This window comes from Aythya fuligula, chromosome 19 (genome assembly GCF_009819795.1).
Source record: "Aythya fuligula isolate bAytFul2 chromosome 19, bAytFul2.pri, whole genome shotgun sequence".
NCBI lineage: Eukaryota > Metazoa > Chordata > Aves > Anseriformes > Anatidae > Aythya > Aythya fuligula.
Genome location: NC_045577.1, coordinates 3,246,658 through 3,263,757, shown reverse-complemented (window position 1 = coordinate 3,263,757; position 17,100 = coordinate 3,246,658). Strand labels below are relative to the sequence as shown.

Sequence of the window (17,100 nt, the reverse complement as noted above, 5' to 3'; positions counted from 1 at the left end):
CCTCCCACGGGCTCGGATCATGGCGCTGCCGCGGATCCTGCGGGCAGGTGAGGGCTCGGGCAGTGCTAAACCGAGCTGAACCGAGCTAAACTGAGCTAAACTGGGCTAAACTGAGCTAAACCGGGCTAAACCGAGCCGTGCCCGGCAGTATGACCGCTGTCCTTCTCTCCCCGCAGCCGCCCCCCGGCTCTACAGCAGCCTCCCGGCCCCGGTGCCGGTCCCAGCCCCGGCCCCAGCCGCCCGGTCCCCCGGTCCCGGTGAGTGCTGCCGAGCCCCGGCCCCTTCCCCCTGCCCCAGGGCTTTGCTCCTGCCCCTGCCAGCTCGGGAGGTTGGGAGCAATGGTTGGGGTTTTTGTCCTTGTCGCAGCTGCGGGTGACAGGCTGCTGAGCGAGCCTCTTGCCCACCCCGACTTCTTCAACGTGAAGGAGCTCTTCTCCATGAAGGATCTCTTCAACGCCCGGGTGCACCTGGGGCACAAAAAGGGCTGTCGGCATAGGTGAGCGCTGCCCGTCTTCGTCATCTGGCACTTGTTCACATCAGGAGCGTGTCCGCAGTCTACACACACCTTTGGAGGTGGCACTGAGCCAGGCAGGGGTTGGGACAGCTCACACAGCCCCCCATTCCCATCTGTTTCCCCATTTCCTGCCCTAAAAAAGCGCAGGGACCCCAAGCTGAGCAAGGTGTCAGACCCATAGCCCCTCTGCACCCAGGGGGGACAGACACAGATGGATGCAGAGAGCAGCCCTGGTGTCGGCTGGGAGTTGGGGTGTGGGGCCAGAAATTTCTGCTCGATGTAGCCCCACGGCCCCGTGTGTCGCCCGCCCTCTGCCCCCGCAGGTTCATGGAGCCCTACATCTTCGGCTGCCGCCTGGATCAGGACATCATCGACTTGGACCAGACGATGGATCATCTCCAGCTGGCCCTCAACTTCACCGCCCACATCGCCTACCGCAAGGGCATCATCCTCTTCATCAGCCGCAACCGCCAGTTCTGCCACCTGGTCGAGAGCACGGCAAGGGAGTGCGGGGAGTACGCGCACACGCGCTACTGGCAGGGCGGCCTGCTCACCAACGCCCACATCCAATTCGGGTCCGGCGTCCGCCTGCCCGACCTCATAATCTTCCTCAGCAGCCTCAACAACGTCTTCGAGCCCCACGTGGCCATCCGGGATGCCGCCAAGATGAACATCCCCACGGTGGGGGTGGTGGACACGAACTGTAACCCCTGCCTCATCACCTACCCCATCCCCGGGAACGATGACAGCCCCAGCGCCATGGAGCTCTACTGCAAGCTCTTCAAGATGACCATCATTCGTGCAAAGGACTACAGGAAGCAGAGGGAGGTCTTCCACAAGCTCCAGAGCAAAGAAGAAGACAATTAGAGCCACTTCATGTTGGCTGAGGGACAGACGTGACTGTGCCCAGCAGCTGGAAATGGGTGTCCTGCTCTGCTCCCATGGGTGCTGCACCCACAGCATTGCTTTGGTCCTGCACCCAGAGCACCAGCTTTCAGCAGAGCAGTGCTGAGGGACGTCTCCAGCTCAGAAATAGTTTGGCTGGAGCGTTCTGAGGGGAGATGGAGCAGGGCCAGTCTCAGCTCTGTCCTTGTTTGGCCCTGTTGCAAGGAGGCACCTCTGTCCTGAGGCCGTCCTGTTCCCGAGCTAATGGTCTGGCATGAAACCATGCGTATCGCGCACCTCTTTATGTGACAAATAAAGGGCTTTGATCCTTTTTCTTTCTTCCTGTTACATGTGATGGTGGGGAAATCTCTGGCAAATGTTCATGCTCACAAGATGAGGGGAAAAATGGGCTGCTGGTGCTCCATCCTGGGGACCCTCAGGGGGCAGGGGGCTGTGCAAGGCCGGCCTGTGCATCACGGGGATGCCGGGCCCCTTGGGGTCAAGCATCCACCACAACGGGCTGATGGAAAGAAATAAAAGGTTTCCCTTTTTCCCAAAGAAAAGGGAAACCCAGCCCCTAACATGCCCTGTGCCTCTATGGAGGCCTTAGGGCAGCCCCACAGCGTGGGTGTCAGGCACAGGGAGGGGAAGAGCCCCTGGGAAGGTGTCCCAGTGTCCCCATGAGAGCAATGACAGCAATAAAGCTCCTGATTTTGTGACCCTGCTGAGTGGGAACCCAACCTTTCGGATGCCTCTTCTCTCTCTTTCCAGAAGAAGGTGACAATTTGTAGCTCTTTCACCTACCCAAAGCAGAGGTTAATTTGTATAATTACCTAAACATGCTTTTCTCCCACTCAGGTGTTTTTTTTTTTATGAATTCTTTTACCTTTTTATAGTGCCAAACTTAAAAAATACGTGACCATTTGTGAGGGGTGGAGAAAGCTAAACCAAGCATGTAGTTTTCCTGTGCTCTCCTGCCTTCCTTCTGGAGAAGTACTGCTCTCTGCAAGCTGTGGGGAGCTGGGGGCAGCCTCTTCTCACAGATAACCAGTGACAGGACCAGAGGGAATGGCCTCAGGTTGTGCCAGGAGAGGTTCAGGTGGGAAACGAGGAGACATTTCTCCTCAGAAAGAGTAGTCAGGTGTCAGGATGGGTTGCCCAGGGAGGTGGTGGAGTCACTATCCCTGGGGGTGTTCAAGGAGAGGTTGGACGCGGTGCTTGGGGACATGGCTCAGTGGTGGTACTGGTGGCAGGATCAGCAGATCCTGGAGGCCTTTTGCAGCCCTACAACCCGTGCCTCCATCTCCCCGTGTCCTTTAGGGGCCGCCTCTCGCCCTCCGGCCCGGCAGGCGGCGGCCGCGTCCCTCACGGGGCGTCCCCGCCGCCCGCCCTTTATAAGCGGGAGGCGGGCACGGGCCCGGCCTTTCGGAGCGGGGAGCGGGGAGAGGAGAGGGAACGGGGCCGGGCAGGGATGAGGGGGCTCCGGGGAGGCACCGCCATGGTGCTGGGAGCCGGCACCGAGCTGCAGAGGCGCCTCAGCTCCGCCACGGGGCCCCGCGGATGGGCGCTGAGGGGGCCCGGGCGGGAGGAAGAGGAGGAGGAGGAAGGAGCCGGGAGATGAAGGTCGGGAGCCGCCGTGGAGGGTTAGGGGGGCACCAGAGGGGGACAGGGAGCGTGGCCGGGGTGTGCTGGGGGGGGGGGAAATCAGGCCTGTGGCCTCCTCGGCATTTAAACGCTAAAGATTCGAAAATTAATTCGATTAATTGTAAGGGAATCTGCTTAGCAAGTTACATTTTTTTGGCTTTAATCCTTTTTTCCTGAGATGCTGTGAAATGGTATAGCTCAGAGAGAAGCTTGTTGTGTAATTAACAAAGCATCACATTCTTCCTCGTTTTTTATTCCTCTTCCTTTTCTCTTGCAGAAGGCAGAGGGTGAAATGAGCGAGATTTTTCAGCATGAGGAAGATCTTTCGGCATGAAACACCAAGGGTAAGTAACGCTGAACACGAGGCCTCTCCAGGTCCCAAGCTGTGAGGAAAAGCTAGTTGCTGCTGGCAAACGAGTTTCAGGCACCTCATAAACTTATATAAGTGCTGAGCTACATTTAGTGTCACTATCTGCACCAAATAACCTTTCTAATACAACTTCTGGAGGAAGTAATAGAATCTTGTTGTTATAAATACCCATAATACAGCCCTTCAGTCTTTGTGTGCTTGTTTTTTTTTGAAATTGCTTCCTGCCACAGGCGTTGCGAAGGTGGCTGCTGTGGCACCTCCGCGTCATTAGGTGGCAGAGAGAGACAGGCTATGTTCTACGCTCGCTTGTTCTGAAACCCATGAGCACTCGAGTGATTGATAGCCTGACACTGCAGATAGGCTGGTTACGTTAGGAGGCTTCTGAGAAACTAAATCTCTCCTGTTTTTGTTGTTTTTTCTAATTGCCTGAAGTGTGAGAGCTCTATGTAATATAATAGAAAGCTGTTCTGTATGTGCTGTATTAAATGTGCAAGTCTTGGGGGTTGCATGCTGGCAGCCCCAACCCTAATGCTGTCTAAAATATGCCCGCACTATGCATTTAGTTCTCTAGTTCCTTTCTTTTGCTGGGCCTTTCAATTTCTTAGTGAAAATAACCATATAACCAGGCTTTGAAGCATGCCTAAATAGCTATCATAAATTCTTTGTGTATTTTCTCCTTTTTCAGAGAAAGGTGTGTGAAGTGGCAGACCCAGGAGGTCTTATCCAAGATGAGAGGTCTTCTCCAAGACCTGAGGTGAGCAGTTGCAGATGGGAGTTCATGTGCTGAGAGGCTCCATGCCCTGCCCCAGTCGTGTTGCAGATGTGGCTGTAGTGCCATGTTTGTGTCATTAGGTGGCAGAAAGGAAAAGGCTACGTCTTTGCTAGTGCTCTGAAACCTGTGAGCACTCAGAAATGGCGAGCAACCTGACACTTCTTTCTAGCTGGCTCTTTTTTAATGTTAATCTTAAATCTTGCAGTTTGGACAGCTGTGTAGGGACAGGGTACAGAAGCTAGTCCTATCTGTTGGTGTGACAGTCATCCTCAATAAACACCTTGTTTGTGTAGCAGATGAGAGATGTGACTGACTTATCTACTACCAAATGTCAGCAGTCCTGTGTGCTCATTATGCTGAGCTGCAGTCTTGAAAATTCAGTAGCTTCCTTGGTGTCTCACTCTGCTTCCATGGAAATAATGGGCTGCAAAGAGTATTTTTCTTTCCAGACTGCTTTTTTCTGCTGCATTGTCTAAGAATGAGGCAGAGGGAGGACACTGAGCCTGAATTCCAAGCTAGCTACTGTGTCTTTAAAATTCCTTAGAGTTGTTTAACTTGTGGCTTACATCCATTTTTCTTGCTTTTGATCTCTTTCGCTATGAATCTAATTACCGTCTTTTCTTTAATAGGAAATTCTGAAGGCAGTTGTTTGAGAAGACACTTCCACGGAACAAAGGTGAGGCTTTGGAATCTGTGATAAAAAGCAACTGAATTTTGGTTTTAGCTAGAACCGAACTTAAATTTTGCTAACATGTTCTGTGTTGAAAGCCAATTCGGGTTTCTTGTATGTCATGTCTTTTATTGGCATGAAGAGATGGCCAACTCCAGTATTTATTCTAATAGTCCTGACTCCTTGGAGAGTTTGATGTCATGACATCTTAATATCATTAGGGGGCGGAGATGAATGGGCTTCCTGTGCCTGAAACTTGCAACTGCTCAGAGATTTTAACTTGACATTGTTCACATGTGTACCTCTCGAAAGAGAATCAGCGGAAGATGGAGCAAATTTCCTTGGAAAGATAGTTAGAATGATGTCAGTTTTAATCACATCGGGGAGGAAGGTCCTTTTGCTTTTTTTGCAAGGACAAACAGAAGTGACAGCTCTATCCTTGAGTTCTATTTTTGCCTTGAACGCAGTCCTTTGTGGCCTGTGAGACATCCTTGCTTTGATGTCTGTTCCATCTGGAAAGGGAGGATAGCAACATAATACAGCTCTTGAGTTTTGCAGGGTTTTAGCATGTGGATATTGAGAATCCACTCTACCTGGGAGTGGAGTAGATGAGGGAAGCAGGCACTTGAGTTTGTTTTCAAAGTATTGGCATGGTCTAGAAGCAGTTGGGTGTGGATTCAGGATATGGAGAAAATGGTAACCTTCCCCTAACATTTGTTGAACTCTCAGCCAACAACTTCTTGACTAGCAAGGGTGCTAATCAGCTTGACCAAAAGATGCAATCAGCACCTTTGGCAATCTTCTGAAGTGTGGCTATAAAATCACGCTTGCTTTGGTGAGTTAAAAAAAAAACAAAAACAACTTAAGATGTTTTTTCTTCTTACAGTTGCATTTGAGAACGGGTCTGAGTTGTTCTGCAGTTTGCATCAAATATTGAAGGTAAGTATTATCTCTTGGAAACATACACAAACATCAGTGTGTTACTAAAGCAGCGTCAGGGTAGGTGTTTTGGGTTGGTACATCTTGTCCCTCTGTCTTCTGACAGGACATGTGCAAATCAAAAACTTGCTCAAGGTGGCACGTTAAGATCTTTCCAGAAGTGTGCATTTAAAATTCAGGGTTTTCACTATTTTTTTCTGAGAAACCTGTACTGTAGGTGGAATGCTTTGGAATTAAGCTCATGCACGTGAACTTAGACAAAAAAAAAAAAAAAAGTGGTTGTGCATGTAAGAGTTGGTTGGGGGAGGTGTTCCTGTAGAAATCTTTTTTTTAGGTATTCGAGAAACCAGAAGTTCAACAGATGAAAATTACTTTGTCATTGGCACAGATAAGAGCTATGCAATTTCAGATTACTGATGTTAATAAATGTTACAGAAGTAACAGCAGTAAAGCACAGCACTTCTTGTAAGAGTCTGTAGAGTGAAGTGCTGTTTAATCAAAGACACTTTGCTGAGAACATGCTCTGTGTTGTGAAGTGTCAGAAATGATCAAAACAGGATCTCCTGCTGCAATCTGACACAACGCTACTGGAAAAAATGTCACAAATCTGCAAGTGACAAGATGATGTCTTAGATGTTCTGTAGAAATAAAAAGATTACAATGCCTTTCAGTAAATGTAGAAGAGAGTACTTCCTGAGACAGGACACAGCTTCCTTGTTTATGGTGGTCTAATTGGTAACATATTAGACAAAAAGCAAAAATATCATTGGGAACAATGCAACTTTTTACTTGTTTTCTGCTGTGTTTGTATGTTAGCATGCTGGAAGTGAGAGAAGCTTTGGCTACATGTAGCTTTGTGAAACTCTTGAGGCTTTGCAGTGACTAATAGCTTGACAAAATCTGGCAGTGCTAAATGTTGGAAAATGTCCTCATTAAATGGGCATTATGAGGGCCAAAGGTGCCATTAACCAAGCGGGTAGCTGCTGGCTGCAAAATGAGCCATTTAATTGGGAAAAGTCACTGCCTACCAGCAGTGGTGTTGGAAAAGAATGCTAATAAGGTTGTTGGGGATATGGGTATGCAGGGAGGCATGCCTTAAGATGCGACTCTTCCATTTAAATTTCCTGACTTCTTCTAACACTGAAATACGTAATGGATTTTTTTCATTAGACTTCACTCACATCAAGGGTCCTGTAGGGGTAGCGAGTACCTAATGAGGCTCTCTTCAGACCTTTACTGTGAGGCATAGAAAGAACATCTATTAAAATTTTCCCAATGGCATTTGCTGCTAACCATCTTCCCAAGACTGAGCAGCAATCCTGGGCTATGAGTATTTCTTTATCGAAAGAATTACCTAGCTTTTGGCTTTGGAAAAGATCAATATTTTGTATCAAAGTGGTTCTGATTAAAAATAAATAAATGTATATTACCATCACTGCTTAGAACTGTTTCTTGTCATGGCTTTGAGCACTGGAAGAAGCCCAGCTTTTCTTCCTTTGCATTATTAATAGCTTGCCTCTGCATTGGGGTTGGCAAGCTCCCCTTTGAGTTTTAGGGAGCTGAAGGGCAACCAAAGTGCTTCAAAACCTTCCTGATGCAGTGGCACAGAACCTCTTAAAGTCTAATTTAGTAGTGCCTTCTGTCACTGCTTTAGGTCTGATCCATGCAAGTTTTCAGGCGCTCAGCTTCCACTGACTGCAGTGGTTTCAGACAGTGAATTGCAGAGTTCATGTGTGTTTTTTTCTGGATTGAAGTATAATTTTTGAGCTTAGATACTACACCATAGTGAAGAGCAGGAGTCTGAATGGTATGGATTAGTTACCTTTTTAGGATTAACATTTATTGCTAACTTTTGCTGGCTGTATTTATTTGAAGTTCTTGTCTAACATCTTGGGTATTTTTTTATTTGCAGATCATGCCTTGAATTTTAAAATTGCTCACAAACCTGGCTACAGCAGAAGAAATGGTTTAGAAGTGTCTGCATTTGAAGATTCCTAAAGCTTCATCTTTTCTTACATGGTTCAAGCAAACTACAGCCAGCGAAAGCTCATGCAGTGCTGCTTAAATGTAGCTCTGAATGTTTGCTGTAATGTGTGAACTCAAATGTATAGCTCCAAGTGTCCTTTTCATGTACTCTTGATGAAGAGCCTTAAAAGCTGTAGGCTTCAATTTCTGCCAGTGATCTTGGCTCGCACGCAATGTGAAAATATTCACGCCCATGTTTTGAAGCACTGTTGTCTTGATGTGTTTTCTCCATATGGTTGAAGAGGCTTAAAATAAAACTACTATAAAAACGCTACCTACAAGTCTGAATTATGCTTGTGTAATAGTACAACCCAAAGTAATACCGTAAACTATTGTGATTTAGGACTTACCTGTGCAGATGAGAACTAATATTTTTTCAACCTTGAAGAATGAAACATAGGACTGAGTTAAGAAGCAAGTTTCTCTTCTAGCAGTCCTAAATCTACCGTGCTGCTCAAGCAGCAGCATCTGTTGAGATCCATTTGTCAGCCTTTCACTGTTCCAGCTCTTCCTCCTTTTCCAACTGCTGTGGGAAGTTGGAAGGAGGCTTTACGAGGGTAAAATAGCTTTGCCTTTAGTCATACTTCACATTGTACCATAACTTGCAAACAATAATCAGTTGTTTGGAAACACTTGTGTGTTGTATTAGTGATGAACAAAACTGGGTTCTTGGGGTCTGTGTCATAATGAGTGTCCAGCCCTGTTCCTGGGGTTTGCAGATGAATAACATGGTAATGTGATATTTTTGTCAAAAGTCTTTATTTGAATGAAGTGTCTTAGCTAGTCCTCTTAAATACACGGGCTGTCTTTCTCCTGAACAACTCATCATAAACGCATAAAGAGGTTCTGATGCTTGGGATGATGTGGATAAGTACAGAATGCATTTGTTTTACCTGCTGCTTTATCTAGTGTGGCATTTGGGGAAGGGAGCAGTGGGGATGAAGTGTCGTGGGAGTGCCATTTATCAGGACCAAACTTACTTTTAAGATTTCAAACAGATGGGAGGGTGAAAAACGGCTGTCCTGAAAATGAGAGGATTTGGCATGGTTGTTAGGTTTCTTTTCCTAATGGCAGAAGAAAATTAATCTGTCAGTGGAGCTAGTTGCCATGGGAATACAGGACAATAGATGAGGAGCTGGGGTAGCTCGGTGGAGCCTCATTAAAAGGGTTCCAGTCCTTGCCTTCCCCCAAAGGCTCTGTGCTGTGCAGGGACCTGTACCTGTGCTTGGTGCAGTGCCTGGAGGTGGAGTCCTCGCTGTGTGATGTTGATATTGAATTAAGGGCACCTCCAGTGGGCTGAGGAGCTCGCAACCCTTCAAGTGAAGAAACCTCACAAATGTTCAACCTTACCCCAGATGAATTATGCTGCGAAGCCGACTCCTCTGCAGGGAGCAAGCTCGGCTGGTTCTGCGCTAGATTTAGAGCACTGTTGACACTGAAACATTTCCTCCATAAATAACAGTGAGAGGTAATGATGATCCTATGGAACTAATAGAAGGAAATACTGATATCTCTCCTCCAAAGGGCTCATAAATTTGCAGCCGTGACGTTACCCGTTGCCTTCGCGGGCTATATATACTGCCAGATGTATTTTTTTCCCTCGATGATTGTACTTCAGATAGACGCTCCACTTCACTGAGCAATTGTTGGCAAGAGCACCAGCATATGTGCTCCAGCGGCAGCGATACGATTATCCTGGGAGCAGAGCGGGCTCAGGGTGGCTCACAGAAACTCTTCCTCGCTACCCTTGATTGTATAAAGCCGAGTGTTTAAAGGAAACAGCCTGTGGCGAAGAGCGCTGGTGCTATTTGCACAGACAAACAAATGGTCGCCGCCGAAAAGAGTCTCTGCAAATTCATTCTGATGATGGGAGAAGCACTGGATTATTCTGGCATTAATCTTTAACCTCTGCAGTGCAAGCCTGGCTTAGAGGATTAAAGGGAAAGGTTGCCTCATCCTTGCACAGGTGGCTGAGGATGGTGGGCAGTAACGAAGGACAAATTAGTGGTAGCTGGTCCAAACTGAGCACAGGGTAGCCCTTACGTTCCCTTTAAGCTGTCCTGGCCTTACATGCCCCAAAACCTGGCCTGCTGGGCTTCCCGGCAGCCACTTTGGGCCCACAGGCAGAAGCAGCTGGGTGGAGAGCCTCACGCAAGCCCTTGCATCACTGTCATGGGGTCAGGCACTTAAAAAAAGCAGCGAAACAATTGCCAGGGTTCTCTGGAAAAGACAGCTTATCCGCTGCCTAAGTTGCAGCTGGATCTCATGGTAGCTGACTCAGATACTTAGGGAGATGCTTCTGAATAGGAAAATCTACCTTTTTCGCCTTTTTAGCTCGCAAGCAAGCTGGTGCTCAGAAGGCTGCTGTTGCACTATTGAGGTACTGGCGTGATTCACAGAAAAGCTATTTATTTACATCAGAGATGTTCATCAAAATAAGATGCGACAAGTACAGCATGAATGATTCATTCTCAGCTTTCGGCACTGCTTTCCTCTTAATCAAGGAACAGTGAGAGGCACCCAGCTGGGCTCCGCTCCCTTCTCTCCTCCTGTGTTGTTGTTTTTTCCCCCCCCAAACCCGTTCCTCAGCCCAGCTCCTGGTCCCCCAGCTCCGCAGCATGCTCTTGCAGACTGGCTCCATGGTGGTGGACGTTGGGATTTGGTTTTCCATGAAGGCGACGGGGCTGCAGCTACGCTGAACTCTGGGCGGAGAGCGCGGGTTGCTTCCTGCGGGGGAGAGAGGATGGAGAAGCAGGCCCTTGACCCTTGGCTGGGCTTTGCTCCGAGATCTCAAATCCGAAATCTAAACCCCAGGGCTGTGCTTCCCCCTCCCCACCCCTCCGTTAGGAATATTTGGTGTTGGAGATCTTCTTCCAAAGCAAGGTCTTGAGGTTGTTGAGCACGAGGGAGTGGTGCACTTCCATCTGGCTGGCCAGGCCGCTGAGGGTCATGCAAGTTCGGAGCTGCTTCTGCAGCTCGTCCTTCAGCTCCGGCGGGGCCCCGTACAGCAGGTAGTCCTGCAGCAGCCCGCACACCTTGGCCAGGTTGGGCTGCACCACGTCGCCTTTGCACTGCTTCAGGAGCTTGTCGCAGGTGGCCGTGCAGTCCTTCCCGTAGGTGCAGTCCACGTTCTGCTCGCAGTGGCGGCCCTTCAGGAACCCCCTGATGGCCATCTCCGTCGCCACCTTCCGCAGGTTGACCATCTTGAAGTCGTACTTCTCGTTGTAGCCCACGTTGCTGACGCTGGTCTCGCAGATGTAGAAGTTGCCGTAGGTCCCGTGGAAGATCTCCTCCACGAACTCCAGCAGCCCGATGGAGATCTTGGTGCGCCGGGGCCAGGCCGGAGCCACCCACTGATGGAGGACGCGCTGCACGGCCGCGGGCAGCAGGGGCTGCAGGAAAGGTGGCACGTCCGTCCCGTACAGGGAGCTGTGAGGGATCTTCTCCGTGACGTAGAGGTCCCCGCAGTGCCCCAGCAGCTTGGCCGTGTGCTCCTTCTCGTGCAAGGAGAGCAGGAGGAGAAACTCGTTGAGCTGCAGCAGCGCCCAGATGGATTTGGCCTCCGCCAAGGACACCTTCCCGTCCCGGTTCACGTCGGCCATGGTGATGATTTGGCTCACCAAGGCTGCCAGAGAGGGCTGGTCTCCTAGGTTGGACTAGAAGAGAACGAGAGAAGTGCCATCAGAGCCGTGCAGCTCTGCGTTCAGCTTCAGCATTGTGAGTCTGAGCTGGGGAAGGGCAGAGCTGAGCGCCCAGCTTGGGAGAGGACGAGCTCGGGGCTCAGGCACCCCTGGTACAGCTGCCTCCAGGGCTGTGACACCGAAATCTTGCAAATAGCAATTCCCTTGTGGGGGTGAGGGGATTTCTCAGCTCCTCCAGCCCTCCATGCAGCAAGTGGATGGAGGCAGGCTCCGCAGGGACCCTGGCTCACCTTCAGGAAGTTCAGGAGCATTTCTTTGAACTCGTCCATCGATGTGCCCCGAGTGGGTTTGTCAAAGAGCACCACATCCCTCCTGGGCACCGAGGCCGGGTTGCTGTCTGCCTTCAGGGCCTCTTCGATGCCACATTTGATGATCACCTCCTTCTCCTTCCACAGCCCGCTGTAAACCTGCAGCAGAGGAGAGGGGAGAAAAAGGCAGGAGGAAAGCAGCAGCCAGACCCTGACGGGGAACAGTGATGGGCAAGGAGCAGAAGCGTGGCTGGGTGGAGGAGGACACCCCCCAGGTCCTGTTTTTTGGCACTTGCACCCACCCCCAGCCGCTCGGTGGCCCCAGGAGCGGGGCAGAGACCTACCTGCTGGGTGGGAGAGGAGGAGAGGCAGCGCTGGAAGAGGAGGCTGTGCTCCTCGCACAGCTCTTTGCACGTGGAGCCAGAAATGATTCCCTTCTTGTACTGGTCGCACTGGGGAGGGAAGGCAGAGAGAGGAGCTCAGCAGGGGCTGCGCAGTGCAGCTCCCCCGTCCACCTCGGAACCAAGGGGGTGTCCCGTGACACCTGGGGCATCCCAAATACAGAAGTTGGGGTTTTTCCAGTTTTCATTTCCAGCCCAGCATCACCCCAGCCTTGGGTTCAGCACCAGGATGCGGTGCCAGGGGCCACATCGTCCCCCCCAGGCTGTGTTGGTACACCACAGAGCGGGTGCTGGGATGGCTCCATGCCTCAGTTTCCCCTCTAACACCCTCACAGCCCAGGGGGTGGCAAGGCTGAGGAGGTAAAATGCCCCTCACCGATGAACGACAGCGTGGGTTTGTCAGGGAGCTGCAGTGCTCGCTGCTCTGAGTCCAGCCCCTTGCAGTGCCCCCCGGCCTCCCTGCTCTGTGCCTCCCGAAGAAATCCCACCCAAAATCTTCTCACTTTCGATACCGAAGGAGTCCTGCTGGCCCCAGAACAAGGCTTTTAACGGGGGATACGTGAGCTGGGTGTGTGGGGGCACCTGGGGCTGAGCCCCTGCAAAACCCGCAGCAGTTGCAGGAAGGACCCTTTGGGGAGGGTTTGGTGCCTCTGGAAAAACGAGGCTGGGCTGACACCGGCTGCTCCCCGCAGGCAGGGAGCAATCCAAGGGGCTGTCCTGTCCTGGGGAAACTGGGGAAAGGAGGTTTTTGGCTCCTGGCTCCAACAAGCAGGCTCTGCGGATCGCCGGGTCAAATCCTAGCTGCTGTCGGCGAGGTGCTGCTGGAGGGGATTTGCTGCTGCAAACCCAGCGGGGCTGGGGCTGGGGGAAGATGAGGCTGCAGGGGCTCAGGATGCTCTCAGGGAGCAGCATCCCGTGCTGTGAGATGGGCTGGCCCCGATCCAGGCGGCGGCAGGGCCAGGGCCAGACGGTGGCTGTGATCCACGCGCAGGGCAGCTCGGTCGGCGAGCCGCAGGCAGGAGAGGCTGCAGCTCTGCAGTCAGCAGCAAGGGCTCAACAGCCTCGGGGCTGCAAACAGGAGCTGCAGAAATTCACAGCATCTTTTTTCCTTTTTTTTTCCTTTTTTTTTTTAGTGTGGATGGGAATTAACCCATGGACCTGCTCACACGGGCCACGGCTGGACACGGTGTCTGAAATCCCAAGCTCAGAGCAGGAATTAGCACCCGAGACCCCGTGGTCGGAGTCATGCAGAAAATCAAATTAAACGATCGTTGCTGTTGTTATGGCAATTCCTGCCTCCCTTCGCTGCTGAAGGATTGATGAAAGAGGCGTTTGCAGCCAGAGCTTCGGCGTCCTGCTCCTCGCTGGGACCTGCAGCCCTGCCACGGGACACCTGCAGCGGACCCGGGGGGGTCCCCACTTGGCCACCAGCCCCTCACCAGCCCCAGCTGAGCCAAGATCCCACACGGGGTCTCCCCTTCATGCGGGCTGCTGCTTTCTGTAGGGCACAGCAGTTACAGAGGTGCACCCACAGCCTGCCTGCTCCCTTTCTCCTTCTGCAGAGCACCCCGGCGCGATGCTCTGCCCACCCGCAGCTCCCCCCTCACTGCAGCTTCCCCTCGCAGGCATCAACCTGCCAGAGCCTGGCTTGCTTCCCTCCTAACATCCCATTAAAAGCTTCTGCCACCGCCCTGGCAGGAGAAGGTCACCTCCCCAGCCCACAAAGCTCGCTGTGCCGCCGGGGATGGAGCTGGGGGAGCAGCTGCCAGGAGAGCTCTTTGGCACGGCGTTTGGGCACGATGGCGCAGAGCACGGCACCGAGCTCAGAGCTCCCTTTCCCCATCCTCCCTCCTTCCTACGACCTCCCCCATCCCATCCCACTCCCATCCCTGCTCCAGCCAGCAGCTCCCCAGCTCCCCCCGGCTCCCCACAGCAGGACCCCCTGTGCCCGGTGCTGCTGCGGGCACTCACAATTATCATCCGGCAGACGTGGCCGCGGCAGAGCTCGGAGTAGGAGGAGTAGTGCATGTAGGCCACCCAGCTGCCCACGAAGATGCCCAGCCACACCACCAGCAGGTATTTCACCTTGATGCCCGGCAGGCGACTCTGGAAGGGAAAGAAAGCACGGGGGAAGGTCGGCGACTGCGGGTGCCCATCGGTGCCACACAACCCGGGCGCAGGCCGGGCCCCAACTTTTCCCCACAAACCAATCTAAGCGCCGATGAAACCTTCAGCATTTTTTATGTATATTCAGCAGCCTATTATGCAACTCCTGCTGCAAGTAGGTCACTTAAAATTCCCTACGAGCAGGGAGATTACAGTGCTGTGAGGAGCCTCCTGCCATGCGTCCACGCGCCCGGGAGCCTCTGCCCTCTGCAAAGGGTCGCTGCCAGGGCAGTGAGCGGCCCCCTGCTGCCCACGGGGACCCTGCTTGTCCTCCCACCTGGGTAACGAACCTGTAAGTGCCTGGGTGATGCCCTGTGCTAACGAAACAGAGGCTTGCAGCATGACTTTGTCCTCCTGGCTTTGACTCTTCCCGTCTGACCCTGCAGCAGCACCGCTGCCCTCTGTTTGGTGGCCCGTACAGCACCCATGGTGCTGTCCCTGGTGGCTCCTCAGGGCAGGGGACTAATCCCATTTCTCCTGGGGTCTGTGCAAAGTCCCTGCTTCGTGCCAGGCCAACAGAGCTCTTGGCTGGTGGCTGCCTCCAAGCTCTGCTTGCACACACAGGTCGTGAGACCGCGGCGTGCCGCATGCCTGCTGGGGCTGGATCCGAGGGGATGCGGCACCGCTACAGCCTGCAGGGCTCCGCGTCCTGACCCTGTCCTCCAAACGTCCAGATCCTGTCCTCCAAAACTGCTCCCAGCTCCAAAACACCTCCTAGCACGGCCGCTGCCTTGCTCCTGTGCCAGGCTGCAGCCAGCAGCGCAGCCGGGGTGAACGGGAGCGTGAAACCGCCCGGGTGTGAGACGAGATCACGACACCTTGCACGGTTAATTGGCAATACCCAAGTGTGAGCCGGCCCGTGGTGCCCTTTTTGCCTGTCGAGCAAGTGCTCCGCTAATTAACGCCTGTCAGAAGAGAACCCAGCCACAGCGAGGACTTGGCAAACATAAAGGACGGCGGCGTTTTCCTACAGGGCTGCACCCAGGGGCCGAGGGCAGCTCTGGTGGCTGCAGTCAGACGAGTCCCTGGGGCCTAGGAGACCCCCCCGAAACTGCCCAGCAGCAGGGGTGTGACCCACAAAACCCTCAGCAAAGGGAACTGTTGATGGACTTCCCCCATTTTGGGGTGATAAAGCCCTGGAACGGCCCAAATATCCCTGTTGGCTTCCTCAGACCAAGAACCCATCACTTTCCCAGGCAGGAGGGAGGTCGGGACTGAAGCCTGAGCATGGCACATCGCCCCTCAGAGGGTGGAAGGCAGCAGGAAGGTTTGGGATGTTTTGCAATGGGAGGTTCCACGGGGTTTGGGCAACATTTTGCATTCGTGGCTGATGTTACAGTTCCTGTGGGGGCTGAGGCTCGAGGCCCGGGGCTCCCTGCCTGCCGCCTGGGCCGGGAGCACAAACCAGCGGCCGCTGCCCTCCGCTTGCTTGAGCCTCTGTGTTTAGATTTAGGGCGACTCCAGGAGGCGTAGAAGTGATTTGGGGCCAGAGCTGCCTTGAAAGGCAATCCAGACGGAGCAGCACAGCTCTGACACTACGGGCTCGGCCACCCCTGGCAGTCCCAGTGCCCGGCCCCTGCCCGCTGGCACGGCTCCACGCAGCCGCTGCTCAGGCTGCAGGGCTGGGAAGGTGACAGCCGGCTCTCGGCTAGTGCCAGCCCCCAAAATGCCCCCCTTGGGCACACAGCCCCCTCCCCGAGGGCTCTCGGTTCTGCTCCCACCCCTGCCAGCATCCTCTGCCCCCTTCCCTATTCCTCAGGGGTAACCCCACTGCTCCAGGACCTTTCCCATCCCATCACTGCAGGGGGAACACCCGGCCCCATCACGGCTGGGGCGCTCCTGCCAGTGGCTGAGGAGGGGGAAAATTAATTAATTCATTAATTAATAAAGAAGAAGGAACAGAAATAAAGCGAGAGGAAGGAGTCGGCCGTGCTGCTACAACTGCTGCGTTGGCTGGCTCGGTTATTTATGCGGGGTGGGCGGATGGATGGACAGACGGATGGATGGATGGATGGATGGATGGGTGGATGGATGGATGGATGGGGCTGCCTGACGGACAGACGGACGGACGGCTGGAAGGAAGGACGGCCAGATGGCTGGGGCTGCCTGGCGGAGCATCTCACCCCATAGCCCCACAGAGCCGCGGGTTATGCAACCCCCTCGGTGCCGCTCCCCGGACCCCACATCCCGATGCCGCTCCGGGTGTCCCGATGCCACCCCCTTGTCCCTTAGTGCCGGTCCCCATCCCGCTGCCAGCAGCGCCCCCCGCTCCCTGCTCCCCTTTGTGCGCTGCCGGTGCCGGGATGCGGGCGCGGGCACCTCCGAGCATCCCCCCCAGCGCCGTGCTCACCCCCTCCATCCCTCCCCTCCCGTCCCCCCGGGCTCGGGCTCCGTCCCCCCGAGCCCTGCTCATCCCCGTGCTGTACCTGCAGGCCCTTGGAGAGGGGGCAGAACAGCACCAGGTGCACCAGCCGCCGGATCCTCCGCATGCTGCGGGCGGCCGCGGGCCTCAAGCACCGGGGGGCATGGCCGGGGAGACCGCGGCCCCCTCCTCTCCTCCGGCCACCGGGAGGAAAAAGCGGAGGGGAAGCGGGTTTGGGGGGGGATGAGGGGGGCCGAGCCGAGCCGCCCGCTCTGCCCTCCGCAGCGCAGCCGGCTTGGCACGGCTCGGCCCGGCCCGGCTCGGCTCGGCGCGGCTCCGCCCGGCTCGGCGCGGGGCGGCGCACGCAGCTCCGCAGCAGCTCGGGGAGGCGGGGGGCTGAGAC

The 17,100-nt window shown here is 53.8% G+C and overlaps 2 protein-coding genes, 1 long non-coding RNA gene and 2 other non-coding genes across 5 annotated transcripts; 4 read left to right on the top strand and 1 right to left on the bottom strand.

Annotated features, from left to right (window-relative positions):
* The first annotated feature begins 3 nt into the window (after positions 1 to 3).
* On the top strand, positions 4 to 1,730 carry MRPS2 (mitochondrial ribosomal protein S2). Its single transcript, XM_032200257.1, has 4 exons — positions 4 to 47; positions 177 to 257; positions 367 to 496; positions 838 to 1,730. The coding sequence occupies exons 1-4, from the start codon at positions 20 to 22 to the stop codon at positions 1,379 to 1,381; spliced, it is 783 nt and encodes a 260-aa protein (XP_032056148.1). The 5' UTR covers positions 4 to 19; the 3' UTR covers positions 1,382 to 1,730.
* Positions 1,731 to 2,881: 1,151 nt separating this feature from the next.
* LOC116496911 lies at positions 2,882 to 8,086 on the top strand. Its single transcript, XR_004254052.1, has 6 exons — positions 2,882 to 3,022; positions 3,321 to 3,387; positions 4,099 to 4,167; positions 4,815 to 4,861; positions 5,742 to 5,794; positions 7,707 to 8,086. It is a non-coding gene; the product is annotated as an uncharacterized LOC116496911 (long non-coding RNA).
* LOC116497094 lies at positions 3,634 to 3,765 on the top strand. Its single transcript, XR_004254073.1, has one exon. It is a non-coding gene; the product is annotated as a small nucleolar RNA SNORA17 (small nucleolar RNA).
* On the top strand, positions 4,213 to 4,345 carry LOC116497095. Its single transcript, XR_004254074.1, has one exon. It is a non-coding gene; the product is annotated as a small nucleolar RNA SNORA17 (small nucleolar RNA).
* A 473-nt stretch (positions 8,087 to 8,559) lies between the features above and the next one.
* Positions 8,560 to 17,016, bottom strand: DIPK1B (divergent protein kinase domain 1B). The gene is made up of 5 exons (XM_032200323.1): positions 16,762 to 17,016; positions 14,141 to 14,275; positions 12,113 to 12,220; positions 11,751 to 11,927; positions 8,560 to 11,475 (listed from the first exon to the last, which is right to left on the bottom strand). Exons 1-5 carry the CDS (start codon positions 16,822 to 16,824, stop codon positions 10,663 to 10,665), a joined length of 1,296 nt encoding a protein of 431 aa, XP_032056214.1. The 5' UTR covers positions 16,825 to 17,016; the 3' UTR covers positions 8,560 to 10,662.
* Positions 17,017 to 17,100: the final 84 nt, after the last annotated feature.